This window comes from Zea mays, chromosome 8, assembly GCF_902167145.1.
Source record: "Zea mays cultivar B73 chromosome 8, Zm-B73-REFERENCE-NAM-5.0, whole genome shotgun sequence".
In the NCBI taxonomy this organism is placed as follows: Eukaryota; Viridiplantae; Streptophyta; class Magnoliopsida; order Poales; family Poaceae; genus Zea; species Zea mays.
Window position 1 is genome coordinate 174,521,433 of NC_050103.1, and position 27,744 is coordinate 174,549,176.

Here is a 27,744-nt window from a genome sequence, read left to right on the forward strand (position 1 = left end):
CTCTTTTGGTGATGGGTTATATCTCATCGTTTCGGATTGTAATGTCATTTATCCTATTTCCTAATGAAATAGGGGCTCTGCCCCTTCATAAAAAAAATATTTAAACATTTAAGTGCAGAAACTCAATATTGGATTAGAGACGAAATGAATATAGTAGATGCAAGGAGATTTTTTCGAATAATCTAATAGACCATTACAAATCTAGATATTGATTTGTTCGTACTTGAGATATGAATCAATTTACTCAGAGAAACAGGGCTTCAAGCAGCACTGATAAAAAAGATTGTCCAGGAAAGAGAAACGATTGACCAGTGGGACCTACATGTCACCTTCGCCGAAATGAAGCAGCACTCCTCCGGAACATCGCTCTACCATCTAGCGGCAGAGACCAAAGTGCCCATCGCACCATGTCGGCCGCCGAAACCGCTGTTTCTCCGACGACGACGCCGCAGCCGCAGCTGCAATCGGATCCGAACGCCGCCGCCGACGCGGCCAGTTCCAATTCTCTCTGGGTGGCCGACGAGACGCAAACCCTAACCGAGGTCCTGCTCCAACCCCAACCAAACCACCTGTCGCCTCCTCCTTCTGGTGAAGGGGACGACGGGATCACTGCCTCCGGTGCTCCTGTTGGTGGGGACGCCGCGGCATCTGCTTCTGCTGCGGCGGCGGCTAACGCGACGATAGAAGAGCGGGTGAGGGGGCCGTGGTCCCCAGAGGAGGACGCGGTGCTGAGCAACCTCGTGGAGAAGTTCGGGGCGCGGAACTGGACGCTGATCGCGCGTGGCATCCCGGGCCGCTCCGGCAAGTCCTGCCGCCTGCGCTGGTGCAATCAGCTCGACCCCCAAGTCAAGCGCAAGCCTTTCACTGGTACCGCCCTTTTCAATCTTTACTTACATTGCTATTTTGAGCCCATGATAAATGTATCAAAACCTAAGCTTGGCCTCACATATGCAGTATCTATGTGATATGTTGATCTCTGGTTACCTATATGGATTTGATGCATTCTGTCATTCATGCGGATCTTATATGCGTATATGTCTTGCTTTTTTTTGTTACCTTTGGCTTTGGCTGCAGAAGAGGAGGACCGCATTATAATGGCAGCTCATGCTGTCCATGGGAACAAGTGGGCATCTATCGCAAAGCTTTTGGATGGGAGAACAGACAATGCCATCAAGAATCACTGGAATTCCACCCTGAGGCGTCGCTACTGCAATGATGGCCAATGCAAGCATGGTGGTTCTGTGGAGCGAAGTATCCCAAAGGTGTCCAGGGAAGTTTCAGAAGAACCTTGGCCTTTAAACGATCTTAATTCCTTCACCGCTATGGATGTAAAGGATGATCCTGTGCAAACAGCTCCAGATACTTCTCCTCGGGCAAGGCACATCACAGATCATTGTTCTATTACTCAAGTCGTTGATCCACCATACCTGTCCCGACCAGCGGCAAAGATTGGTGCTTTCAGACCATATTATCTAGGACACACGGAACCTACCCAACAAGAAATGCCAGGTGCTGTCGTCATGTTTGACTCAACTCATAAAGTCTCGACTCCTGAAAGCGAGGTATTCAAGTTTGTTGATCCTATATGCTTTGCTGCTGAGGTGCCAGACAAATGTGGGTATGGTTGCTGCGGTGCTCATGAGCAGCATCGTAAGAACTCATTGCTGGGTCCTGAGTTCAGTGAGTTTGAAGGTCATCCACCTGTTTTAAATATTAGCTTTGCTTCATTGGTATCAGAAATTAGCAGCATTGCCTGGATGAGAAGTGGTATGCAAAGCAGTGATTCCAGCAACTTGATGCAATCAATTCCACCAACCTGACAAAGTAGGAATCTTTTGTCAGTGGCGGATCCAGAAACAGATCAAATGAGGGGCTAAATTATGGATTGGGGAGGCTGGAGATGGCTGCAATGCGAATGAATGGAACCACCATGTAAATAATGTGCGAATTACAAACGCGTGTGGGTTGCTGTGTGCCGTGCACATGGGTGATGAACTGATGGACCTGCATTGTGCTGTTATGCGCCTGCATCTTGTAATCGTGGGCCTTCTTCGTATTACTATGCTGAAATCACTACATGGTACTAAGTGTTACTTAGGCTGCTGGACCGGGGCTGCAGCCCCGCCAGCCCTGGTCCTGGATCCACCCCTGCTTATGAACTTGCATGCTGGAGTATTCTGTAGTTGTTTGCTATATTCAGACATAGTGATGTCAGGTCATTAATTACAATCCTGGGGCTCACTGTCAATAGGTGACGATGCATTTTCTTTTGCAAGCATTAATTTATATTTATTTCGGTGTTTCCACCTTAATATAATTCTATGTTAGCCTAAAGTAGATATTGTACTGTACCGTGTGTAGCTGTGCTGCTTAAGGTATTGGCCGTGTTTATTTCATTGTAGAAAAACACATGCTATCTATTTGATGTTTGTAGTTGTCTTCAGTTCATCACAGGCATTGACGTAAAAGAAGCCTCTAAAATATAGACTTGTTGTCTAAGGAACCATATCTTTGAAAACAAAATTAGGAGATCCATGCTTAGCACGTTTGGTGGAAGCAGTCGGGGAACAGTCCACCTGTGGGTTTTGATCGCTGGTGCCCGAAATCAGGTAGTGTAAAAGATCCACGGTCCCTTTCTAAAAACAGAGATTATTTGCTAATTTATGGCTGTTATACTTTGCTGACGATCGAGCTGTGCTGCTGCAGATAAAGTAGTAACTGAATAATGTTTTGATAATGCTCTTCCTGTGATGTCTGCTTCTGCAATCAGTTTGTTCCTCAAGTCATTTCCATGCTGTTTTATTGCTTGTTTGTTACTTTCTTCACCGGGTCATGATTATCTAGATAGCTTATGCATGGTAATTCAAGTTTTCATACAACATATGACTTACTTTTCCTTATAACAGCATATGGTTTACTCGAATGTGTTTTATGGATTCTCGTACAGATTGTCTTTTATATTAGTTCTGTCTATCATTTGTGATAGTGTGATACACACTATAGTTTAAGGCAACGACAAATCTCGCAATGCCATTTGTGTAATCCACAATTCCACATGCCTTCTGAATTAGAAACATATTATGCTATTGTCAATGAAGATATGTTCTGTTCCTTCACTTAGTATCTGATGTAGCTATACATGCTATTCACACCTTTTTAGTGGCATTTTGTTTGGTATAGCTTACGATTACCTAATCCTGAAAGGTGATATGGAAAAATAGCTCTTGAGATATTTTAATATATGCATTCACATGCCTCCAAGTTCATTTTTTGTTTGTCAAAAAGTATAACTTGTTATATATGTTTATGTAATGTTTGGCATCTTTTCACAACATTGCTGAATTTGTGTTACTTAATCCATGACTATACTCAGTCACAATTGGTGATTCTGAGAGTATGTGCGTGTTTTTTTTGCGGTGGGGCAGGATCTCTAGTGGCTCTTTTTCTTTGCCTTTTTGGTGAACATGACGTTCTGTTTACCTTCTAGCTGGGTTATGTTCACTAAAGAAAATCTGGCTTCGATGCTATATGCTTCAGGACATGTGCGAGTTTCTTCGCTTTGCACTTTGCTTTCTCTGGAAATAAAAATGTTGCCTTTTGTTTTCTCATACCTTGGAACAAAATAAGCAGATTGCCTTTTCTATGCACTCATGACCCATAGCATCATTTCTTATCCAGCACTATTATCGCTGTATTTGCATTGATTCAGAGTATCATGTTAAATCATGCATTCTGTTATCTCCTGATGCCATAAAGTTAGCGAGCATTCCATATTCTACAAAGTTATTTTAATGGTGATCTTATACGAGTATATGCTATCTCCGTCTCAAAAAAAGAAAACAATTCTAGATGTGAACCAAGTCAGGTTTTGTTAAGTTTGACTAAGTTTATAGAAAACAATATCAATATTTATGTATTCAAATAGTTTTACTATGAAAACATATTCTATGATTAACTAATCATATTTATTCATCATCATAGCTATTAGTACTTTTTGTATGTATTTGGTCAAACTTAAAATTGTCTGATTCACTAATGATATCTTTTTTATATAGATTTGGGCAAACGTAAGATTGTTTGACTCCTTGAAAAAAAAGAGAGAATTGCACTTTTTTAGGACGGAGGGAATAAATCCTAAACGATAGGGGTGGCAGCTACTGTAGTTTGATCCTCTTTTATGTTCCTTCACAAATTATCTTTTCCAGAGATCAGATTTCTCTGTGTCAACATTGCTTGTGCTGTCTGTCTTCGTAGCTGAGGCCTCTGAAAAAGCAGGATTCCTGTCTTCGTAGCTCCTAATAACGCTTGCTGCAGACAGCCAGGAACACGACTCTCGTCGTTATCAGGTTGAAGTGCTCTTTTTCAGTGAAATATAATGAAATGCTCTGGTTGTCTGTGCGTGGTAATTGGTTAGAGCAATCATGTTTGGTTGGTTGCTGATTAGCCCTGCTTTGATTAGGCAGCATATATTCTGCTTTGTAATTACTAGAATAGATCAAAAAATCGTCCTGCTTTTGAAGGAGTAGTCTTGCTTTCAAGTTTCAATGCGTCTGCCGCAAGGGTTTGGGTCCTGAGTTCCTGACTAGTGAATGTGTCATGTACTGCAAGACTGCTCTTTGGCCTTTGCTAACGCCGCCTGAGTTTTGTCAATTTCTTTAACTTTTACATGTCTGCGTTCATCAGGTGGAGGTCAGTTTAGGCACAATGTTCCTTCAACCTTTTTTTTTGCCGATAACAAACAGACATACATCGAGTCATTTTTTGCCGATAGCAAACAGGACAGACAGACAGGGATGAAACCACCAGATAAGGGCTTGTTCGGTTCTACCCCAATCCATATGGATTGAGGGGGATTGAGGGGTTTCAATCCCTAGCAAGTCAAAATCTCTCCCAATCCATATCAATCTCCTCCAATCCATATGGATTGAAAATAACCGAACAAGCCCTAATAGGGATACCCAACTCGATAAGCAGCAGCACCTGATTCAGACTGGTACAGTTTAGAAGCGGCCTAGTTTTTAAAATCTAGTTTTTGTTTCCAATTTCTAGAAACCGATTTATGCAACAACAACAAAAAACTGACTAGTAGTGTTTAGAACCACCTTAATTTCTATAAAATAGTTTTAGCCATGAGAGACTAGCCTTTTGTTTTAAGAAACTAAGAATTCAGTTTCTATAAATTAAGTCATAAACTGTTATGTTTGGAACCACCTCAAATTTTATAAATCAGTTTTTAAAAACTGAGGTTTCGCTTTCAAACAAGTCTTAAAGCTACCAACCAAACAGCTACAAAGTTCGAACCACCCAGTTTCCACATTAATCAACATATCAACTCCAACAGATTACAGACCACCGAACTGGACACATAAAAAATGTTCCTTCAAACTAAGGAGCTGGTGCACCATGGATGCAGAGCCCTTTCGGCGATGGAAGTTGCAGGAACGTGCGTGCCCATGCCACCAGGCGATGGGCCTGGCGACCCACTACACGTTGTAGGTGTCTGATGACAATAAGTTTTAAGTTTTACGCTATAAAATTCAAATATCGGATCAGATTAGAATTAAACTCTATTTATATTTATTTTTAAACTAAAAATAATTTAAGATCCTAACGAATTGTGATGAAATATTTGTTGTCCGGGGACAGCTCGATGCGTCGCGAATGAGGTTCCTTAGGCCCTGTTTGTTTCGGCTTCTGGCAGCTTCTGGCCACCAAAAGCTGCTGCGGACTGCCAAACGCTCAGCTTTTCAGCCAGCTTCTATAAAATTCGTTGGGGGCAAAAACCATCCAAAATCAACATAAACATATAATCGATTGAGTCGTTGTAATAGTAGGAATCCGTCACTTTTTAGATCTTAAGCCTTATGAACAACTTTATCTTACTCCATACGTAATCGTAATGATACTCAGATTTTCTCCACAGCCAGATTTTCAGAAAAGCTGGTCAGAAAAAAGCTTCGATTAGATGAATGAATGAATAGCGCTGGTTGCCTTGGGGGCAGATTTCACAAAGACTAGTTTTGGTCATTGCCAACGGCGAATGATTTTATCTCCCTAGATTTCTCCTGCCTTTGTCGCATGTGTTAGTTTTGGGGTAGCATCTGCGCACAGGACTCTGTTTATCCGCCTTTCCTTTTCTCCTGGCATTTTGGAGTAGATGATATACTATTTGTTGAGCCTTTTCTCCTGGCATGTGGCCATGTGCCAGTAGTAGGGATGACAATGGGTATGGATATGGGTAAATGGCCGCAGATAATTATTCATTAGATATGAGTATAGTAGAATTTAGTATCTGTATGTACGCTTATGAATATAATTAGGTATCCGTGGATAATTTTTCGCGGGTATGGATATCCAGTATCCATACCCGTTACCCAATAGATATATGATATATGGGTCATCCGGATTTAATATATTATCATAAATTCCCATTTTCAATTTTTATCCATGACATATTGTTTGGTACTGAAATTATTATTTGATGTTGCTGAAATGATAATTGTTTTGAAATGTGATAAAAATTGTTGTTTGGTGTTGAATGCTAAAATTGTAGTGGACGAGCGGATAATGGGTATAGATCCATACCCACGAACGTTTATAGGTACGGGTATGGGTTGAGTTTTGTCTCGCGGGTATAGATTCGCGAACTATATATCTGTGTACTACCCGACCGATTGCCATCCTAGCTCGTACTAGCAGCGAGCCGCATACATTTGGCAATCATGTTACTGTTGTAATAATGTTACATAAATTGTTTTATGTATTATTCGCTCTCTACAACAACAACAAAAGTCGAATAAATATTCGAATTCGCGTCCAAATTTGCATTCAAATTTTATATTTATCATTTGATAAAATATATGATAAATTTAAGGTTTACTTTTCATGAACTTTTACAAGCTCAATGGTAAAAACAAGAATAAAAAATTGTATAGCAGATTCTATATATTATTTGTTCGCAATCAACCAAAAATTGATATCCAAATAAGTTTCCATTTTTTACCATTTTAATCTCTACTTGCATAAAGCAAAGAGGACCGATTCTAAGCCCGAATTATATCTCGCATTCACCACCAAATCCAAATCAAGCCACATGCATCTCCTCAACTCGCGGCTGATGCTTCTTTCTTGTGGATCCCCACTTTAGAGAAGTATAATAAATTGATGTAGACGGGCTGTAAAAGATATCATATCAGATTTACAGTGATGTGAAAAAGGGAAAATAAAAAATGAGCTACTGACTATAGTAGCCAACTGAGAGCAGGCCCAACTCTGAGCCTAGGCCAGAGGCACGACGGCCAGGGCCCCAACCGGAAGGGGCCCAACTAGAAAGAAATAGAATTTGATTGGTCACGGTGTAACGGAAAGACGTTTCTTAAAATTGGAAATTCTGAAAATTTGTTTGTTATCAACTATGGTACAACAAAGATTGAATAGCTTGGCAATGTGTAGCATTGAGAAAAATATTTTAGATAACATTGATCTTCATATTATTCTTAATGATTTTGCATCAAGAAGCCTCAGAGGAGAATTTGTTTAAAGGACTAAATCATTATTATCCATAGAGTCACGTGGCTTAGTTACTATTCGAGATAATCATGTTTTTTTAAAATTTTGTGGCTCTTTTAGTTTGTGTTATAGACATGGTTTCTGCAAACTATATATACATATATCATTATTACAATTATCTCTTTAATTATACGGTAATTTTAAAAAGAAAGATAGCATAAAGGGTCTATACTGGCTAGTTTGCTTGGGGCCCTTAAAATCATAGAACCAGCCCTGGCTGAGAGTAGGCGACAGACGGACTCGGCTCTCTAAGAGAGAGAGGTAGAATAAATATTAAATGTACAGCTTGTATCACGAATGAGTTATTATATAAATAGGTTTTTAATTGACTACTAGTTATGTGCTCATGTGTTGCCATGAAAGTTAAAAATTTGTTTAAAACATAGATATGAAACGATAAACATCACTATGTTATGTAATATCCGTGTGACTATAGCCATGATATGTAAAATGGAGAGTGAAAGATCTTGTTCTCCATTGATTTGTGTACCTTATGGTTAAGTAGAGCTTTTCACCATAGTGTAGACTATAGCTATTGGCTATTATGGCAGAAATGGGAAGAGCTTTTCACCATAGTATTTACTGCAGACTTCGATAGATGTCGTGGAGCAGAGCAACTGCCGTACACCTGCACGGCCGCACCGCTGACATGGGTATGGGTAAGCGCCGTAAATGCAAATTGACCATGTCACATGGCAATGGCAGGAAGCATTGTGCACGGAATGCGGCGAATGCACGTGCTTTGCATCATACGCTCATCTCGCGGCAGCCCCAGTCAATCGCTGCTGTTTTGTTTTACCCATACCCGTGAGCGAATGAGCCATTCAGGTCTCGTGAACCCTGTGCCCGGATTAGTGGTGGTTGGACATTCAAAGGGGTCGTCACAGGGCTCCAACAAAGCGGTCATAACAGCTGCTCACGTTAAATTACCAATCAGCATAAGTTAGTCGTTCATTACCCATTGCCACAGCTGAATCTAATCAATATTTACATCAAACATCAATCTCCCTCTCTAACATCATCGACACTGAAACGTCTGAAGGATGCAAAACTGTAGCTGCGGCCTCATAGAAAAGCCGAAAAGGTCCTGATTCCGTTACTACTTCAACAGACTGTCATCGTGCCATGGAAAGCACAACAAAACGCTCTGTTATGAATGTCGCAACCTCGCGGGTACCTGAGAAGCCTTTCATCACACAATGATAGAGGCAGCACACCACACAATTTTCTTTTTGCTCGCAGATTCCATCTGTGGATATTGAAGACGATATTGACAGAGAAATGCTGCTGGTCATGTCCCAGCAGAGGTGGCATCAGCGACAGTGTGGCTCGTGTCTTCTCCGTGCTTTCCATTCATCTGCACTCGTTGTCGCTGGAATAATCAGAAAGGGATATATCAACAAAACTCAGTACCAAAAGCACGAGGTTATGAACAAAAAACAGTGAGATATAATCTAATAGCTCATTTTATGCATGCAGCCGTGCATTGAAAGGTACGCCCAGCCCGTTTACGATAATTCAGAAACTGTGAGGTACCCAATCTGTAGCATCGATAGAGTTTCCATTTAACAATTTATGGAACTCATCCATCATCCTCCCGTCCTTCTCAAGTTTATGGAGTTCTTCCTTCATCCTGCCGTCTTTATCCTTTGTGCTTACTGGAAGCAGAGACAATCCATTTGTACGGTCTGCCATTTCTGCAGAAAAACCACAAAAAGTTTGTTACAGAATGCATCATACGGCTGATTTACATGGCACGGGAGGGTGTAAGATTGTACCTGGCAGCTTGTTATCAACAAAAAATACAACCAAATTAACCGTGTACCTGTGGAAAGAGACTGTAAAAAAGGAAGGCAGGTGCTACTCCAAGATAACCATGTCACTGAAATTAGGTTTTTGTCCTACCAAGCAACAACAACATCGACAGTGTAGTGCTTGCGAGAAGCAATTATAAGAAGACTCTGAATTACAGCCATAAACCAAGAAAGGAGCTTAATCAACCTACAAGAACATGTGAAGAAGGTTGAGTTCGTGGGGAACTAATAATTTGTAAGATGTCACACAACTTGCATGTAAAACACACGGGAGAACACACATGATCGCCATAATAGATTTCCGTACCTGTTTGAGCCATATTTATGGTATGTGCGCACAAAAACCAGAGTGAAGATCATGTGAGATGAAAATATCAGATCACCACAACCAAAAAGCACTCCACGAGGAACTGCAAGGATCAATTTGAATCAACAGAACTTTCCACCCACAACAGTAGGCCAGCAACAGAGAACTTACAGTTAATCAGGAGCACTTCAAGTGCATTATTTGGTGGTGGGAGAGTGGCCAGTTTTGAGCCCTATGAAAGCAAAAGGTAAATAGTTTGGAATAATTTTGTTAGCAACTGTTCACATATGTTTTGGCTAGAATGAGAAATCAAGGTTACCTCACGGCAGTGATAATTGGGACCAGGAAGTTGAGTGGAATAGAATGTCATAATCCTTAAAAACTGCGAAGCCTGGACAAGAAACTAGGATCACTTGTTGAAACATGGATACAATCTATACACAATCAAAGTTAAGATAATCAAACTTACCACTAGAAATGCCAGCACCCTTCGCCATAGTAGAACAGTGTAGAAACGTTTGCTATGATAAATAAAAGGGTGAAAACTCCACTGCGATACAAAAAGAAATTAGCACATACCATGGCTCAAACAGGTACTAAAACTTGATCAACCATAAGTAAAAGGATACAAAAATAAAATTAGCACATCTCATTTCAGAAAAATAGCATAAGAAAATTAGGAAATTATGCAATAGACACTGAGAACGAGTACAAACACAAGTCAGTGTAACAAAACATTAAAATCATTTTTGTAAATATAGACATCAGAAATTTACATGAATCTTATCATTTAACCTTAACAAACATAGAGTACGATCAAAATGAGAGCTCGAATTTAACTAAAGCTAACTCATACTGGAGGTTCCAATAATTTCATACGTTGGTTAATTGAACCACGGTCTTCATGGTGCAAAATCATATTAAGCTAAACTACTAGGTTTGGTTTGACATGTCAATCTAGATGATCACCACTTCTGATTTACCGCTCAATGAGTCTGATTGCAGCATATGTTGTTTAATTTCAGCATTAAACGTACACACAAACACACAAATGGTACAAATATAATCAACATCAAATAGATAAACTGCAAAGTAAAAGGTCGCCTACCAACAGAAAGGAAATGAAGATGAAAGTGAAAACGCTTTCACTAAGATAACCTTTCTCTTGGCCAAGCTCCTGCCATACACAAAACAAATTAATGTTGTGTATTTTATGAACATGAAACTGAATAAAGGCAGATGACATACTGGAAGGGCCATAAATCCCAAGTCCTGGAGCAGTGGTCCGGGCTGATGCAAGTAATGCACTCCTCGAGCAGCTAATCCATGGATGTACTAGTTATAGGCAAAACGATTGCGTAAATCTCCAAAATCATCCATTACTGAAAATATGTGAAGAAGTAAATTTTGAAAAGACAATGTAAAACTACTAGATTCGGATATTAGGAAGTTTCTGCGGACTCAACCAGAAAAACTTCATATTAGCAGACAATTGATATGTTCCTTTGCTACTTATCAATAGGAATAAAGAACTCACTAGTTTCTAGTTCTACCAACTGTGCGCACAGAAAACCCAATCTGTACTGAGGTCTACAAAGCTCTTGGCTCATCAAATGAAGCAAAGTGCAAAACAGTTATATAATAGAAGCATCAGAAGGTCTTCTAGTGAAAACAAAAAATTGATATAAGAGGGATGCAGATTGATTGATAAGCTACACACAGATCAGACAAGCACAGAAGGCCTCAATTACGGTAAGGAACAGGAAGCTTTAGAATCTCTAGAACCACTTACAATGATTTCTCAAAATTTTGATTAGAGAAAATACAACAGTCAAAGCAGATTGCCAGGATACATCATACATAGATCATGCTAGTGACATGTCACTATGTCAGGGCTAACCTAAAAAGAGAATGAAGGATACCAAAATCGTATGGCTCAGTTAATTTAAGTGTCAAGACATAGGAAGTCTGAATATACATATCTTTCACATTACAAAGTTAACCCAAGGACTGTGATTTCTCTTGACGTCTAGGACTGCTATTTCCTTTCCTATAAAGCTTACGTCTTACTTGACGGGTGTTGTCATTTGTTACAATAAAACACAGCAAAAGAGTTGCCTAAAAGAAAAATGCCAGGCGGGCCCAGTTTATATGCAGAACAAAAATAGATTCAAGAGGCTTGGGGCACCCTGCTAACTAGGTAAAGGGGTAATATAAAAGGCAAATTACATAGTATTTCCAGAGGGGAGGGGGGGTCAATAACGTATTCATGAATTGAACTATGGCCATCTGCAAGTCAACGAATATGCGATGATGGCACAGGAGCGGTAAATAACATCTCATGACTAAGCAAACGAGATCGATCGGTCACCTGAAATACCAACCCTGCAAGTAGCAGTTGCCACTTCTGGAGCAGGAGCTGCAGCTCCGCCGTCGTCTCCGCGCACACCCTCCTCCACAGCTGCGCAGGAGGAGGCACCAATCAGAAAAGTGCACGAGCGGTACCCAGCAAGCATCCGGGGATGAGCGCAGCGAATCGAGACCTTGGTAGACTCCCGCGCGACGTACATCGTCGCGGCCGCAGCTCCCTCCCACTCCAGGCCCTAGTCCTCCACCAGCAGTGTCCACTACTTCCCGGTTGGGTCACACCCATATTCTGATCCGCGCATCGCAGCGGGATCGCGGCATCCCGCGCCGGAATTCCCTCCCCGCTTTGTAACCGCCGCCGCGGCGGCGGCCCTGTGGACCACTCGACGACTTAACCGAGGCAGCTCAAAGCTCTCGGGCCTCCGCGAGGGAGAGGGGACGGGACGGGACGGGGTGGGCGCAAATGCTGTCTGCGGAGAAGGGACGGCTGGGTAACGGGTGGTCGCAGGCCGCCGCTGGGGGGAGTCACGACTCTCTCGGCGACGGCGGCGACGGTTTGAATCGGGGAGGGTGGGTTCGGGTTCGGGAGAAGACGAGCCGGCGGTGTGGGCGTTTCCGTAAAAGTACGTGGGCTCGCTCAGCCTGGCGGGGCGGTTGGGTTGCTCTCAGTTAGAGATGGCCAAACGGGCCGCCCGGCCCGGCCCGGCCCGGGCCCGGTGAAGCCCGGCCAAAAACCGGGCCGGGCCTGCTGTGCCAGCGGGCTTAATTTTCTGTCCAAGCCCGGCCCGCAGCGGGCCTAAACGGGCCGGGCCGGTCCGTTTAGCACGGAAAAAACGGGCCAAAAGCGGGCTAAACGGGCCGGTAAGCACGTTTTAGTGTAAAAAAACCGGGCTTAACGGGCTTAGAGGTAAACGGGCCGTGCCGGGCTAGCCCGCCGTGCCTAGTTTCCTGTCCAAGCCCGCCCGCTTATTCTACCGTGCCGGGTTCGGACCGGGCCCAAAAAGCGGGCTTCGTGCCGGGCTCACGGGCCTCGTGCTTTTTGGCCATCTATACTCTCAGTTCAGCCGCGTTGATTCCGAGGGGAGGGGAGGAGCAGGACTGCAGGAGCCGGTGGACTTGGCGATCTGCCGTGCTGTGACCTGGGCTCCATGTGCCCCGTCGCTGCCCTTTTATGCCATCCGGTAGCCTGATCCATGACCATGTCCATGAGTAGAAATGGCAATAGGTACCCACGACCCGATATCCGATGGGTATTTACTCAATTAGAGTATGTATGTGGGTTAAATATTCTACTCGTGGGTTTGTTATTGGGCAAAAATCTTCACCCAATGGATAGACGAGTATTAGAACGTTCCACCGTCACTCATACTCGTTAACCCGTGGGTATAAAATACCCAATATAAACTTAGTCCAAGCATGAACTTAGACTTTAGTCATCCATCTTTTTTACTATTTAATAACCTTTTAGGTCATTATGTTATAGAAGGCTTAACGACAATTTAATGACCATGTAATGGAACATGTAATTCACCCAATGTGTGTTGAATGGATGGTTAAATGATGCTAGAAATTTTGTAATGATATTTAGATGGATATACTTCATATTTGTATAACTAGGTGTGTGCCCGTGCGTTGCAACGGGAGTACGCTGGGATGAGCATCAACACATATCTGATCGGATCTTATATTTCCTTGGTGTCTGGAGAAAGTTTGCTTGGAAGCCAAACATGTTAAGACCTGAGCATTTGTTACTCTTTTGCCCCATCAGCACACTATTCCGCGCTTATATGAGTCTTGTTAATTTGCATGCCTCGTGCATAGTCTCTCACCATCTATTCACTATAATATACAAAATTTGTGTGACAAACATTATCAATATCACATAAACTGTCTTTGAGGGGGTTATATATATATATATATATATATATATATATATATATATATATATATATATATATATATCCCTCATAATAAAGATAGACAGAAAGAGCTTACATCTACTATGTCTCGTGTTCCTCTCTGTGTTGGATTGCTGGGTAAGGGAACAGGCTTCTACAACTTATCGTGTCCCTACTGCTGTCTGGAGGGTTCGGAGTCCGAATCGAGGATCTGCGACGACTACGTTGTTTAACATATTCGACTAATACTTATCTATCAGATGCATGACGTAGTGGGACACTTCAGCACGAATGGAACAACTGACTTCTAGATAGTATGATGAGCCCATTAGCCAATTTTTCTGTTGCACCAATCTAGGAGCAGGGCCACTTGGGCTTCTTCCAAGGGCCGACGATGAGCATGGCGCGGTTACCAGGGGCACGTGGGCAAGAAGTTGCACTCCTCGCAGCAGAGGCCACATGACCTCCCCGCACCGTCGACCCCAAAAGCAGAGTCATAGACGACTTTGACATGCAGTCTGCAGATATCTAAATATCTGTGTTCTGAACCTGCTGGGATTAAATAGGCCATTGATTCAAAGTAAAGCAAAGCACTGCACCCTAAAGGTCTTGGTGCCAGTAAGGGCCATTCATTTGATGAGATGAGATTGCGCGAGGCAATGTACATTCCCAAGTCTTCCAGTAACCGATGGCTTTTCATAACAATTTTATTTACACAAACCAGGAAATGAAGTTACCATACAAAGCCACTAAATATCGAAGGTACACAGCATGTGTGGACGGCTTATGGTGAGGCTTCGAGTTACTGCTTCCCTTCTCTAGCAAGACTTCTGCACAAGAGATGAAATAAATGTGAATTGCTACTCCCAAGCATGGATCATCTGTTCAAGGAAAAACAAACTTCAGAGGCTGCTCAATCTAAACCTTGAATAACTAAATAGGTTGAAAACCCATAGCGCAATTCAGGATAATATCCATGTAACCAGCGGATTGTATTGAATCCAAAGTCTAAAACATCTAGCAAATCGGTCTCTCAGGTAGAGAACACTGCTAGAGCTAACACTACATTTCCTCTCGCGCAGGCCACCACGGCCGTGGGCACCTGCTGCTCATGATGTTGTTTTCTTGTTCGGAAGACTCATAAGTAGCCCGCCGTGAATAGGGACTTCCGCATCCTTGCAGGTTCTAAATATCGTGCGGAGGAAACATCTAGATAGAAGCAAAACCTATAGATTATGATGGGTGCACCTCAAATAAAATGATTCCCCAACTGATGAACGATTAGGAAGGTTTCAATCAGATTTTCAGTAGCCTTCTAAATCAAAAAGATGCTTTATTTGACTGGCGATATGGCATGTTCTCTATTCTGAACCTTGAGTACATGTACATGTTAAAGGTGAAGACAAAAAAACACCGGAAGTAGAATTCTATATTTGAGATGAGATTTGAATGGAAATTCTTTTTTAGACGGAAATTTTTTTAGATGCAATCACCGGGTACCTTGGAAGGGGAAAGGCTTGTGCTTCTTTGGCGTTGCCCAGTGGCCGGCCCCGCCGCTTCTTCATCAAGGCATCCTGCATCCTGGCGTTGTTAAGCATGTCGGGGCCGGACAACATGTACCTCATTCTTGGCTGTGCGGCGGCGATGAGGTAAGACGGAAATTTTTTTAGATGCAATCACCGGGTACCTTGGAAGGGGAAAGGCTTGTGCTTCTTTGGCGTTGCCCAGTGGCCGGCCCCGCCGCTTCTTCATCAAGGCATCCTGCATCCTGGCGTTGTTAAGCATGTCGGGGCCGGACAACATGTACCTCATTCTTGGCTGTGCGGCGGCGATGAGGTACTGTCGTGGACCGTGGTGTCCTTGGGTGCGGCCTGCATCTATTGCGCTTTCCGGGCTATGCGGGGCGGATAGAGCAGCTCGAGATCGTCACTTGCTTTTCTGTCGAACAGTGCCAAACCTCTGGCGCCAGTCGCTGGTTCCGAGAATAACTTCAGAAGCTTTAGCGCTTGCCAGGAAGGAACATCCGGACGACAATGCTCAAAGGCGCCACCTTAGCGACTCCAGCGGCAATAGGAGGGGCACGCCGGCTCAGTGAAATCTCCTCCAGCGCGACGACCGAACTCAGATCTTGACGCCGCAAGCTTCAGAAGGGCATCTCCGAACTCCAGGGGACCCCTTCCGTCGCCGTAGCGCAGATCCAACCATAGGAACGCCAATTTAGTTATTTAGGAGCTAAAAATACAAAGAGGAAGTTGATCAGTGTAGCTAATATGACATAGGAAGTTAGCCCGGTCAGTCTCTGGTGCTGATGGCCTGGCCAAACATAGGAACCCAACCTCAATAGATTTACCATGGTGATACCTGACTCGATTGAATCTGACAGATAGCCTGGCCGGTTTCTATGGCGGAACGTTCTTGAGTGTTAACAATTGTTCAACCCCCCAACGTTGTCCGTTCCAACTTTTGAAGCCAAATGTGAATTCTTCTACGCGTTTCTAGTTCGAGTTGAAAACGACGCACGCACAGAGTAATTAAATTAAACAATATATAAGGGGCGGCAGTGTCACCGTCCTTCTAGTACAACTGTACATGAGAATAATAGCTTTGCAACGCCCATCAACGTCACGAACCTTGTCCCGTGCCAGTTCGTCGGCACAAAGCACACGCTTTATCCGCGGTACGCAACCGTCACGCTGATGATGCAGAAGCAGGCTAATTTTGCCTCGGAAGAACATTGAAAACTCGTCAACACATTCAGAAGATGCTTCCGAATAAGAAAACCGAGGCTGGGCCGGCCCAAGATGCGATAGAAACCGCATCTGGATGTGGAGCCACATGTTGGGCCCCCCGATGCCCAACTCATCCTCCTACAGATGGCCCGGTCCAGTTGAACAAACAACACCGACACCGTGCCACATGGAGGCCCAGCCCATCATACATTGGCGCCTCAACTTTCATCGCTCATAAACAGAACGGAAACTTGGAGGCTCGATCCGTCGATCGAACTGTGCAATGACTCTAGAACGGCAAAATGAAACTAGGGAGGGGTAAAGCAGCTGTAACGATTTGCGGTTACATTAAAACTAGTAACTGACGCGCGCTAGCGCGCGTGTTCTTATTTGTGTTTTAAATAATAATAGAATTACTTAGATGAGTGATAGAAATTGATTTAATAGGTATTTATACATGTAAAATGGTATACAATTTTCTTTCTAAAGTAAAGGCGGAGAGGAACTTTAGAGGCAATTTTGTCAGGTTTTTCTTTAGCTCGAGGCACGTCATCCTATGAATTAATAGCTAATATGGCTAGACAACCGAAAAGAAAAAAAACTCATACAAATACACATGGAGGAGCGCGTGTAACTATCTATATAACAAATATAGAGGTATCATTCAAGAACTTCTTTAGCATAAATCATTCACGTAAGCAGCGAACAGAAAGTTATAGAACTGGATAAAAATTGAAACATGATACTAATAGGGAAAGCAAACAATAGATAATATATCAGTACTAACGAAACAATGCAAATTTATACAAAAGAAACGATTAGTACGAAATTTTTTTCTTTTATTCTTTGTTCCTATTTGGTTTGATGTCAAAACAAAGAACATAGTATTATTTGTTCAAAAGTTTGCAAGTCAAACTTAGAGATATGAAATGTTGACAATGTTATTATACAATGCGATTAATTACAAAGTGCACCTACAATTAAGAAGATAAATAGAGCACATAAACATATTATGAATGTACACTAAAAGAGATAACACCTTTTGGTGATCAGTGAATGCATGATGACCATTTTTCAATTCAACATAGTTACTATATATTTTGAATAAGTTTGTTTTATTAGTTGCAATGAACATGTCACAGTGGTTCTTTTTAGATCAATAGCGTTGGCACACATATGTTATCTAGAAACTATTGAATAAAGACTTGCAGCATCGAACATCTGCAGCGATATTCTTTTTATGAAATTACATCAAACGAAATTGGCCATATACTTAAAAAATGCAAACATTTTTTAATAGCATTTGTAGGCGCTAGACGATAAAACCAAAAAATATTGTAGTTCATGAGCAATTCAGTTAACAGCAAGTAGCAACATAATGACAATGAGTTAACTGATTTGTAAAGTTGATGTCTTATGCGTATAGATACAGAAGAAGAAGGAAACGAAAAGAAAAACAGATTTGCACATTGATAGGCGGTGTAAATCGAACGATTACGGACCAATTAATTGTGCTCCATATGTGCAACGGGGAAGCAATAACCTACGACATGCTCGATGCTTAGCGATTTAGGGAAATTTATCAGAACGAAGCTCTGTAGTGGGAAGTAAACTATACATTGGGGGGCAGGGAGCGATGCGAACGCGTCTGTTCTCACTGTCCCTCGTCGTCGATGAGCAGTTGAGCACTAATGGTGTGGGAGCGCCTATAGCGACAAGGTAGAGGTCAACACTAACACCAAGGAGATACATAAATGTGGAATCTGCGTTTGGGGATGGGCTGATGGGAGTTCGATTTTGTGCCTGCGTTAGGCAGCAACATGATTGGGAATGGGAGAGCTGGGAGGAGAGCAGATGGACCGCGGGCCGGCAAACACGCGGAGGTGAAGGGTGCACGACGCTTCCCCTTTCTCCCGTTGTCAGCTGCGCTTCTGCTTACTGGAGGACTTCCATGGCGTGGGTAGGAGCGTGGACGTGCTGGGAAGGAGAGGCAGCGGGGCGCGAACGGCAACCAGGGTCGGCACCATGGATCAAGAAGACGACGGCTCGCCGGATTCCCCTTTTTGACTGCGCGCCCGTTCAACTTATTTCTGGAAGAGTATCGACCCGTGGTGACGACGCGGCCCATTACCACCGCAGCGACATCTGAAGAGGGGGGAGGAGGCAGTTCCTGTCGGGCGGCGCGCGTTGCAGCGAAGGGACGCAACATCTCGGAGGGGCACTCGAGCAAGCGAGGAAGCGTTTGAGGTAAATACGACGGTGATGGGGGTGAGGGGAAGGAGGATGAAGTTCCTGCCTGCCGGCGTGCGTCGACGAATCACCCGGGCGGTGTTTGAGGGCGGAGGCGTGGGATTCGTCGAGCTGAGTCTAGAAGCTACCGGGAGAGACTGAAGCACAGAATAACTTTTAAACTTGTCAACAAACCCATGGCCGCGAATTTCCAGGAGCATAATGTTGCAATGGACACGGATATATATATATATATATATAACTAAATCTATCTTCCAAGCTGTTGAGCTCCCCTTCTTACCGAGCCAGAGCAGTCTGACTGAAGTTCACCACAATCAATACGCTGGCTGCTTCCAGTTCCCGGAACTGCGGCAAGCCATCCAAACCGAACACACGCACCTAGGCGACGTGCCGCCGGCCAGCATCGCCCGGACCCAGCCAAAAGCCATGGAAATTGAGACCCCCGACGTGATGATGCACTGCGGGGGAGGCGCAGCCTCCTCGGTGACCGGCACGTGGTGGCACGATTAATCTATTGAACGGATTACTTCTTCCGTGCGAGCCACACAAGGCTCTCCATTGTCGACACGGGGATGAGGACCTGGAGCAGCATGGCGGCGAGGAGCACCAGGACGATGTTGCGCGCTCACATGTTTGCGATCTACAACAATCGAAAGTGGAGACAATGACGGCTGGAGAGACGTGGGTTGCAGTGGGAGAAGGAAGCAGGGGAAAGAGGTGGAACCACGAGCGGGTGGCACAAGTTTCGGCGGCGACCATGGGCGAGCAGGCGGGAGCTAAAGGATTTCATAGAGCGGTGGGAATGTGGGAGAGAGGCGCTGGCCAATTTATGGGAGGAAGAAGAGCCTAGAAATGATTCGTGGAAGGAAGAAGAGCCTAGAAACGTTGTTGCTGGGAGCCGTCGAAAGCTTGATCGGTGTTCGTTCGACAACGATCCAACGGTCTTAAGAAAAGTGATGATGTGGACTAATATGGCGCGATCTTTCCTTCCGTGCTTAATATATAGAAATAGAAAAGAGTGATAATGATTGTTGGTTCTCCAGGTCGGCGCGTCACGGCACATGCATGACGACTTTACGGCTTTGCTCACCAGAGGTGGGAGGCAAAAGATCACGACTCCGGTCCGACAGATTATACTTATATTCGCTATTACCACGGAAGGAACAGGTCGCTCTCGCATTGACTGCAGATGGATTCACAGCGACATGCTGGCATCGCTGTCCGGGGCCTGGGGACAAGAACATGGCTGGCTTGGCGGCCACGGTGATGCAAAGATCCCAGGCCCGGGGCCTCGGCCGCAGCCAGATTCTTTGGCGGTAGCTGACCAGTTTGCTTCGATGGCAAAAATAAGCCAGAACAACGGGCACACAAGCCGTCAAGTTAATGCAACTAGACTCACAAGAAGTACACTGAAACAACCCACCTGTTGTTCTTCCTGCACCCAACTCCAACCACGCCGAACCGAACCAAGCACTCCAACAATCATAAAAAACGATGAAGCCGCAGCCAAAACTGGAGTGGTAGTACTCCTACTGTGGTTGGTTCTATTTCTGTCCTGGAGATGGAGATTCCTTACCCTTGAAGCAACGGGAACAAAAGAAGCAAGAGAGCCTGATGCGTTTCTGCACCGCAAAAGATGATGCAACCCCTGCTGCCTCCAACTTCCTAGTCAAACAACTATGCACACTCTCGCTCTAACCCACGCGAGCAAACGCTACCCCTTCCTACCTATCCCTAGCATTAGCGACAGTAATTTTTGTCTCAAATATGACCCGTCAACCTAGGGGAGATCGTCAGCGGTGCCGATTCGGCGCTTTCAATACGTCCATTCCTGGGGGAGATTCACCTCGCGAGAGGAGGCGCCATGGTGGAGCTGGGACGGACGGCTCGCCAGCAGGGCGTTGCTCCGACTCACCAGCGCATCTGACGAAGCAAGATCACGACAGGAGCATGCGACTGTAGACTGTTAGTGGTGCCATTCATTTATCAGTCCAGCCATGCCACACAGCCACAGTGACGAGAGAGTAATTACCGTGATCGAGAACGAAACCGCCAGGGTAGATGGGACGGGCTCCGAGGTCCACGACGTTCAGGTTGAGTGCCTGCACGACGCGCACCGGGAGAAGAACAGGCGAGCACGCTGTTCACAAGCGCCATCACAACACATCGGTTACGATCCTTGAAAAGAATCCAAGCAGACCGGAAAACCCGAAAAAGGCACTTGTGAGCGCCGCGCAGGTGCGCTTACCTGGCCTTTTCTTGGGCTCAGCGGGGGCGCCGGCCTGGCGAGGGATGAACACGCCGGTGCCGGCGCACTCGCGCGTGGCGCCAGGAGGAGGGGCGAGGAAGAGGGCGCGCACGCCCTCCGGGGACGCCGGCGCCTGCCGCTGCTTCTGTAGCGGGGGCCACGCGTACGAGCTCAGGACACGTGGCGCCGGCGCCGGCGCCGGCGCACCGTACCCGCCGGCGGCGGCGGCAGCGGCACGATGAGACCCAGCAACACTGGTGCCCCACGCCGCCGCCGTGGCGACGGCGAGCTCCCGATCCCGCCGGTGCTTGAGGAGCTGCCGCTGCTTCAGGGCATTAAACTGCAAGAACAAACCACGCCACGCCGAGGAAAAACGCCCATCAGATTCAGAGACCAAACAAACCAGTGGCCGAGCCTGCGCGCTGGTGCAACCTACGGCGCAGCGTAAGGACATGGGACTCACACGAGCAATCTGAATCCGTCGCTCTTCCACCGAGTTATTCGGCGGCTGGGAGTGGTTGGCCTTCGCAGTCTCCGCCGGCGCGGAGAGCTTCTTCGCCGGCGGCGTGACGGGGAGTCCTTGGTTGGCGGCAGCGTCGTTCGTTGGCACGGGGGTGCTGTTTGTGCGCAGGCGAGCCACCTGGCCAGCCGCCTCTTTAAGAACGTCCCAGGGATCCGCCGGCGGGCGCTCCAGCGGCGACGACGGCGGCGAGCAAACCTTCGACGCCGCGCCGTTGGGGCTGTCCTCCCCATAGTCCTGCAGGCCGCACAGAATCGACTGCGGCGAGCCGGCCAACACCTCCGCCTGTCACACGACGCGACGAGGGGGGTGACGACCAGAGCTCAGCGAAATTCGAAAACGGAAACCTGCAAACACGGCACCACAGCAGAAAAGGTGACCCACATTTGCAGGGGAACCGTCCCCCTGGCCCTTCGCGTTGCCGACGACGAGCCCAGCCCTGCGGCGCGGGAGGCCGTCAGCCCCTTCCTCCTCGTCGTCGTTCTCGCTCCTGGCGGCGACCGCCGCCTTCTCCTCCTCGGAGAAAAAATCGTCGTCCAGGAACTCGTCCGGAAGCCAGAGCTCCACGCCGCCGCCAGTGGGCGGGCACTCCTCCGCCATGAACGACACGCCGCTCTGCTTGCTCGGACGGACCGGGACCGGCCACGAACCTGTGAGTAATATAGCGCCCGCCACTGTGGCCAGAAATTGCCGCTGGAAGAAGAAACAATAATGGGCAGCACGGACGGACACGATGATGGCTCCTCTTGCCACCTCCTAAAACTCCTCCCCCTTCTGCTTTGCGTGAGGTGAGAAGGTAGGGGACCCGGCGCAGCGAAGCCCCAGGGATATCAGATTTTGTTATCTGCCCCGGCCAAAGCTTACGGACGGAGAGGGGGGGGCAGGCGGCCAGCGCAGCGAGAATGTCGAAGGAGAAGGACGGCGAGAGGCCTTGCGGAGTGGAGGGAGGTGAGGTGGTCAAACTACTTGCTTCTACCGGCTCTAGACATACTATGCGGGTGGCTTATAAAGCGCGGCGAGCGGAGAGAAACGCGAGATTGGATTAGCGGCGGGGCGTGTTTTCGTGCTCCTCGCGGCGTTTGAACTCGTGTGGTTAACTAAACCGGGTACGTCAGGCTTCCATTTGCACGGTTGTTATTCCTATTTGGCTATTTGAGGGTTTGGCATCGTTTTCACATTTGAGGATTGCTCTTTTCATATTGGCTGACACCCACCAACAGCTCCCACCGCTCGAGTCCTCGACATTAAAATGGTACTTCAACGAATGTTGACAACACAACACCATTGGTTAATAATGGAAAGTTCGACACCCAATCATAGCCTAATCAATTGCTCCTTCCATGTCTATGTTATAAGAGCAACGGTAAACTAACCCTAAAACAGATATTAGTCCGGAATAGTGGTTTTTCTTACTCCAACAGCTCATTCATTCTTCCCCAAAAAATTAGCGTCCCGCATCCACAGTCTCTTCTCGCTTTGGTGTGTTTCATCCCTCCACAATCCACTCCTCAACGTATCAGATCATTCACTGTCTCCCGACGACTGTACAAATTGCGTCACATGTCACATTTAAATAAACTGTTGGAGTATTCATCATAATTCACTCTTAAAAACTTTTAGCCTGCTCTTAATAATTAATTTTTGGGGTAAAATTTTTAACATCCTTTTAGAGTTGCTCTAAGTGGTTTAGAACAACGACATGATATTCAAAATACAAATTTCACACTTTTAATCATTTTTTGTTCAAATATACTTTTGTAAAAGTATTTGTAAGACAAATTGGTGCAAATGAGTACTTAGAGTTCAAAACTAAATAACAAAATGGTTAATTGTATTCAAAGTTTTATAAATTTGACTTAAATATTGTCCAAAACGATGGGATGGACTTAACGTGGGAAAACAATTTGCCAACTCAATGAAGGTCCATGCCCATGCGAAAATAAGTATATGGACGTAGTGTGGACATATATATTTCTTTTTATTATTATTACTTTTTATGACGTGAGCCGCTACAACTTAAAAGATATAGAGGCATAGAGCGAAGTCTTTATAGATGTTACCAAAACGTAACATATACATCGACATATTGTCTAATGCCTAAGATATAAAGAGAGGTTTTATAGATATTGTCTAAATATAACGACACATTGTCTAATGTCGGACTGGAGATGATCGGATAAGCTTAGAAGTAAGATTATATACCACTATGATAAAATGTGGCTAGTGCAAAAGATGGATAAATATAAAATATTACTACAAAGTGCATCTTTGTGTTTTCTTGTACTTATTAATTTCCATGGTATGATACACTTCAACACAAAAAACACGACAACAGAAAGTACATATGTAAAAGCAAGGTTTTATATAAATTGTCAAAGCATAGTGTCGGGGAATGAACCCCGAACCTGGGACCCGCCGGTCAGTGAGCGTACTAAGGGAAAGAGTCCCTGATCGCTGGGGCTCATTATTCAATCGGAAGAATGTGTAGAACCATAAAATATTATTAAAAAGGCCTCCTTTTGTTTTCTTTTATGTATCTAGTTTTCTGTTGTGTGGACTGCTTTGATGTAAAAGTACGATATCATAAACATATAAAAGCAAAGTCTTTATAGATATTGTAGAAACGACATATGAACATCTTTGCTTGAACTCGGCGTGACGAGGATATAGGTTATTAGCAAGCAATCAATATATCAGGGACATATCTTATGTCATTTCTTCCCCCGCGTGGTTTAATTTGTGCTTCTTACTTACCCTCGCAATTGCATCCATCTACTTATTGTTCAATACTCGATTATCAAGCATTATGTAGATTTCATGTAGTTGTAATTGTTATCTAATATATCTTAAAAGTAGCTCGCGTCATTTAGTTTATACCAGAAACCAAGCCACTAGTCTTTTTTACGGGTTTAAATAGGATAAACTAAAGCAAAGAGCAATCATACGCTTCACCTCCTCCTCTTATACCAGTCAACGTTGCTATATTTACGGGTTTAAGTAGGATAAACTAAACCATCGGTCATGCATACTCTACTTCCCGGCACTATCGCCAATTTCGCATGCATAGTGCCCACCGCTAATCATCGGTGGGCATGCGCGCGGCTCCCCTCCCCTCTGCGTTGTCGCTGGCGAACAGAAATAGCATGCGGCGCCTGTATTTTGGGGGTGCAAAGAAACGTGGAAGCGAGGCGCCGACAACGTCGGAGGTCGGACACGCCCCCGCGTCCGCGTGCTTTGGTCGCGATCGTGCTCCGAGTTAACGGGAAGCCAAAAACGTGCGCCCCAACCCTTTCGCTCGAAAAAAAACCGGAAACTATGGTCAGGGTGCAAAAGAATCTGCAGGCTAGCGAAAGGGTGGCTGCTATACAGGACAACAGAGGCTGCTATACAGTAATTTTCTCATCCACCGCAAAAAAATGCACACATTTATTTAAGCACGGCGAGGTACAGCAAGAAGCGGCTTTTTCCTGCGGTGACGACAGTGCTTTGACCCGGGCACCTTTTTCAGCGAGGCTGTGCCGCTGTGCCCAGCCCAGTGACGCCATTTGGCATTCGTAGTGGACGAGCCAGCACCAGCTGACTCCCACCCGCTGACCCTCATGTACACCAAAATTTGAAGGACGCCGGCGCCAACGACTCGTGCCGCCCACCCCTCTTTTGCCAGTTCAGTTCGCCAGGCCAGGCACGAGGCACCCAGGCGGCCACGAATCCGGTTTCCGTCTGGTCTGCCACCTGGGACAGTGACCAAGCCGTGTCTCCTGCCACGCGTCAGGTCCGCGAAGAAGAAAGCCGGCTCATGACGCCGACTCGGCAACTGTACTGTACCCCGCTCCGGCCTCCGGAAGCCACTTGTGCCGACGGTTGTCCAAGTACTCGTTCGTATCCAGCCAGGCTACGGGCTACCTACCGTCGACAACCGTTTAGGAGCCGCCAGTTGTCCAAGTACACGAACCATAACCACCACGCGCGCGCGAAATGAAAAGATAACTCGACGGGCACGGGCAGTCGGGCACTCGACGTTGCTAATATTTTCTTGTATGAATTCTGCTTGACTTGAAGGCTAGCTGTCATGTAGTGCACATGTCTGTGATGTGCCGTCGGTCCACGCTGTGTCCAAGTGACTGACTGACTGATGAGGACGTGGCGTTCGCTGTCCCTGTCCGGGCACCGCTGTCGTCTTTCGGCCTCGGTCGGCGGACTCGGCCCGATCGCCGGTGATCAACCGACATCAACGCAACGCCGACGCCGGCGAGGGTCACGGATCCGGATGGTCGTTGTCATGCCATGGCCCCACCACGCCACTGTTTCCTCTCGGGGCGATGAGTCGCTGGAGTTTTTTTTTTTTGTCTCGTCGCTTGCGTGTTGCTGGCCTGCACTGGTCTGCATTGCAAACTGTCAGTGTCAGTCAACTCTGCAAACGTAAGCTCGAGGTAGGGCTGTGCGTGGGCCGTTCCAGGGTAATAAATGCTATAAGAGATGTAGTCCAATTTACTAGAACGAATTTCATATTTCAAAATGGATGTAAATATAATTTATTTTCAATAGCTAGTTAGTATTTTGTTAGGCATATTATAAAAATTAATAATTTGTAATTTAATGTTATATACATTATTTACGTACTACAACAAAAAGAAATTTAAAGCATTCGAATACAATCGTACCCGATATTCGTATCTACCATTTAGAAGGATATATGATAAATCTGAGGTTTAATTTTTATTTATAAATACTTAAATATAAGTACTATATTTACAACAAATAACTACAAAAACAATATATACACACGCTATTATTAAGATGACATCGTGTTTTTACAGTATATAGTAAGATCATAAATCGCACAATAGTATCATCACATACTATGGAGGGGCGAAGCCAGAATTTGAGTTTGAAGGGGGTAAATCAGATTGAGGGGGCTGTTAAGAGGTATTTTATATTACTTGCATAGTGATTAGCTAAAAAAGTAGTAGCTTCTATGGAATTTGGGGAGAATTAGGGGGGACTTTGCCCCCCTCTGCCCCTCCCTGGAATTGCCCCTGATACTATGAGTTTTTTTTTTTGTTATTTGGTCTATTCAGATATTAAAGATTAAGAACCAAACCCTAATCCGTACTCGAAACATAGTAAATGTAGGAATCGAACCTAAAACTAAAAACTCCAATATACCGGCAATTCAATATATGTAGGTTGAGTTTAAGTTCGAATTTGTTTTTCAATTAAAAAAATGCTCACTCCTAATGGTAGGTAGGAGAGTCCATATCACCGAGTACGACACGGGTGGTAGACGTTAAAGAAAAGGTGCCAAAAAAAGGTTATTAGACAATCTAATTTTACAATAACCCTATATATTTTTTCCTGTCAAAACGTACCTAAATAATAACCAAATGTACACATGTGCAACTAAGTTTTTTCCCTACAAAGTAATTGTTGTTGTTTCCACGGTGTAAAAGGTGTTACGAGATCTAGTTTTTATCTATCAAATAGACTATGACTTAAGAGGTATTTGTTTGTTATTATAATCTGTCCAGATTATATAAACCAAAATATTTTGAACTAATAGTTATTTTAAAATATATTGGATCATATATTCCAAACAAACATCCTATGAGTTAGTTAGAAAGGGAAAACACGTAGCCAGAGAATCCCGTCGACAAAAGACATTTGTTTCCTGCTGTGTTCATGCTTCATGACGGCGCGCGCCGCGCGCGCGCACACATTCACACCCTACCAATCTTTTATCAACATGGTCCCGATTTTTCTCTGCAGCGACGCCGCCTTTCGGTTCCGAGAGCAAAACTGGATTCTTCAAACGCAAGCACAATGCTTTCCCACCGCCGAAAAGCAAAGCATACTTGTTGCAGGACTGGAACCACAGAGATTTGATGCTCGGGGGAAATTAAGAACGCGGCGTATCGCCGTAGCGACCGATCGATCGGAAAACTCAGTGCTACTGTCGGCTGCTTAACTTTACACGGCCAGCATCTTGGGCTCTTGGCAACATGCTCGCACAGCGCTGCTCAATGTTGACCGCTCCATGCGCCA

At 45.0% G+C, this 27,744-nt stretch overlaps 3 protein-coding genes and 1 long non-coding RNA gene across 8 annotated transcripts; 1 reads left to right on the forward strand and 3 right to left on the reverse strand.

Annotated features, from left to right (window-relative positions):
• Nucleotides 1-364: 364 nt before the first annotated feature.
• Nucleotides 365-2,447, forward strand: LOC100273738 (MYB transcription factor). The gene is made up of 2 exons (NM_001148147.2): nucleotides 365-867; nucleotides 1,075-2,447. The coding sequence occupies exons 1-2, from the start codon at nucleotides 408-410 to the stop codon at nucleotides 1,818-1,820; spliced, it is 1,206 nt and encodes a 401-aa protein (NP_001141619.2). The 5' UTR covers nucleotides 365-407; the 3' UTR covers nucleotides 1,821-2,447.
• A 6,021-nt stretch (nucleotides 2,448-8,468) lies between these two features.
• LOC100216799 (Phosphatidylinositol:ceramide inositolphosphotransferase 1) lies at nucleotides 8,469-12,728 on the reverse strand. 3 transcript variants are annotated; one of them, XM_008656256.3, is made up of 12 exons: nucleotides 12,234-12,674; nucleotides 12,062-12,151; nucleotides 10,939-11,072; nucleotides 10,799-10,867; nucleotides 10,160-10,240; nucleotides 10,010-10,081; nucleotides 9,862-9,922; nucleotides 9,691-9,793; nucleotides 9,475-9,570; nucleotides 9,348-9,394; nucleotides 9,106-9,266; nucleotides 8,469-8,941 (listed from the first exon to the last, which is right to left on the reverse strand). In XM_008656256.3, exons 3-12 carry the CDS (start codon nucleotides 10,948-10,950, stop codon nucleotides 8,861-8,863), a joined length of 783 nt encoding a protein of 260 aa, XP_008654478.1. In that variant the 5' UTR covers nucleotides 10,951-11,072; nucleotides 12,062-12,151; nucleotides 12,234-12,674; the 3' UTR covers nucleotides 8,469-8,860. The 3 variants fall into 3 exon arrangements, with proteins under 3 accessions (XP_008654478.1, XP_008654477.1, NP_001145356.2); NM_001151884.2 differs by having other exon boundaries at nucleotides 8,479-8,941; nucleotides 10,939-11,025; nucleotides 12,234-12,682; XM_008656255.3 differs by lacking the exon at nucleotides 10,799-10,867 and having other exon boundaries at nucleotides 10,939-11,025; nucleotides 12,234-12,728.
• Nucleotides 12,729-14,536: 1,808 nt separating this feature from the next.
• Nucleotides 14,537-16,401, reverse strand: LOC111589978 (uncharacterized). The gene is made up of 2 exons (XR_002749051.2): nucleotides 15,456-16,401; nucleotides 14,537-14,785 (listed from the first exon to the last, which is right to left on the reverse strand). It is a non-coding gene; the product is annotated as an uncharacterized lncRNA (long non-coding RNA).
• A 3,905-nt stretch (nucleotides 16,402-20,306) lies between these two features.
• Nucleotides 20,307-22,750, reverse strand: LOC100191633 (uncharacterized). 3 transcript variants are annotated; one of them, XM_023300724.2, is made up of 5 exons: nucleotides 22,087-22,750; nucleotides 21,646-21,987; nucleotides 21,183-21,522; nucleotides 20,967-21,074; nucleotides 20,307-20,890 (listed from the first exon to the last, which is right to left on the reverse strand). In XM_023300724.2, the coding sequence occupies exons 1-5, from the start codon at nucleotides 22,300-22,302 to the stop codon at nucleotides 20,751-20,753; spliced, it is 1,146 nt and encodes a 381-aa protein (XP_023156492.1). In that variant the 5' UTR covers nucleotides 22,303-22,750; the 3' UTR covers nucleotides 20,307-20,750. The 3 variants fall into 3 exon arrangements, with proteins under 3 accessions (XP_023156492.1, XP_008654252.1, NP_001130534.1); XM_008656030.4 differs by having other exon boundaries at nucleotides 20,307-20,857; nucleotides 22,087-22,747; NM_001137062.1 differs by having other exon boundaries at nucleotides 20,311-20,897; nucleotides 22,087-22,666.
• Between the last annotated feature and the right edge of the window lie 4,994 nt (nucleotides 22,751-27,744).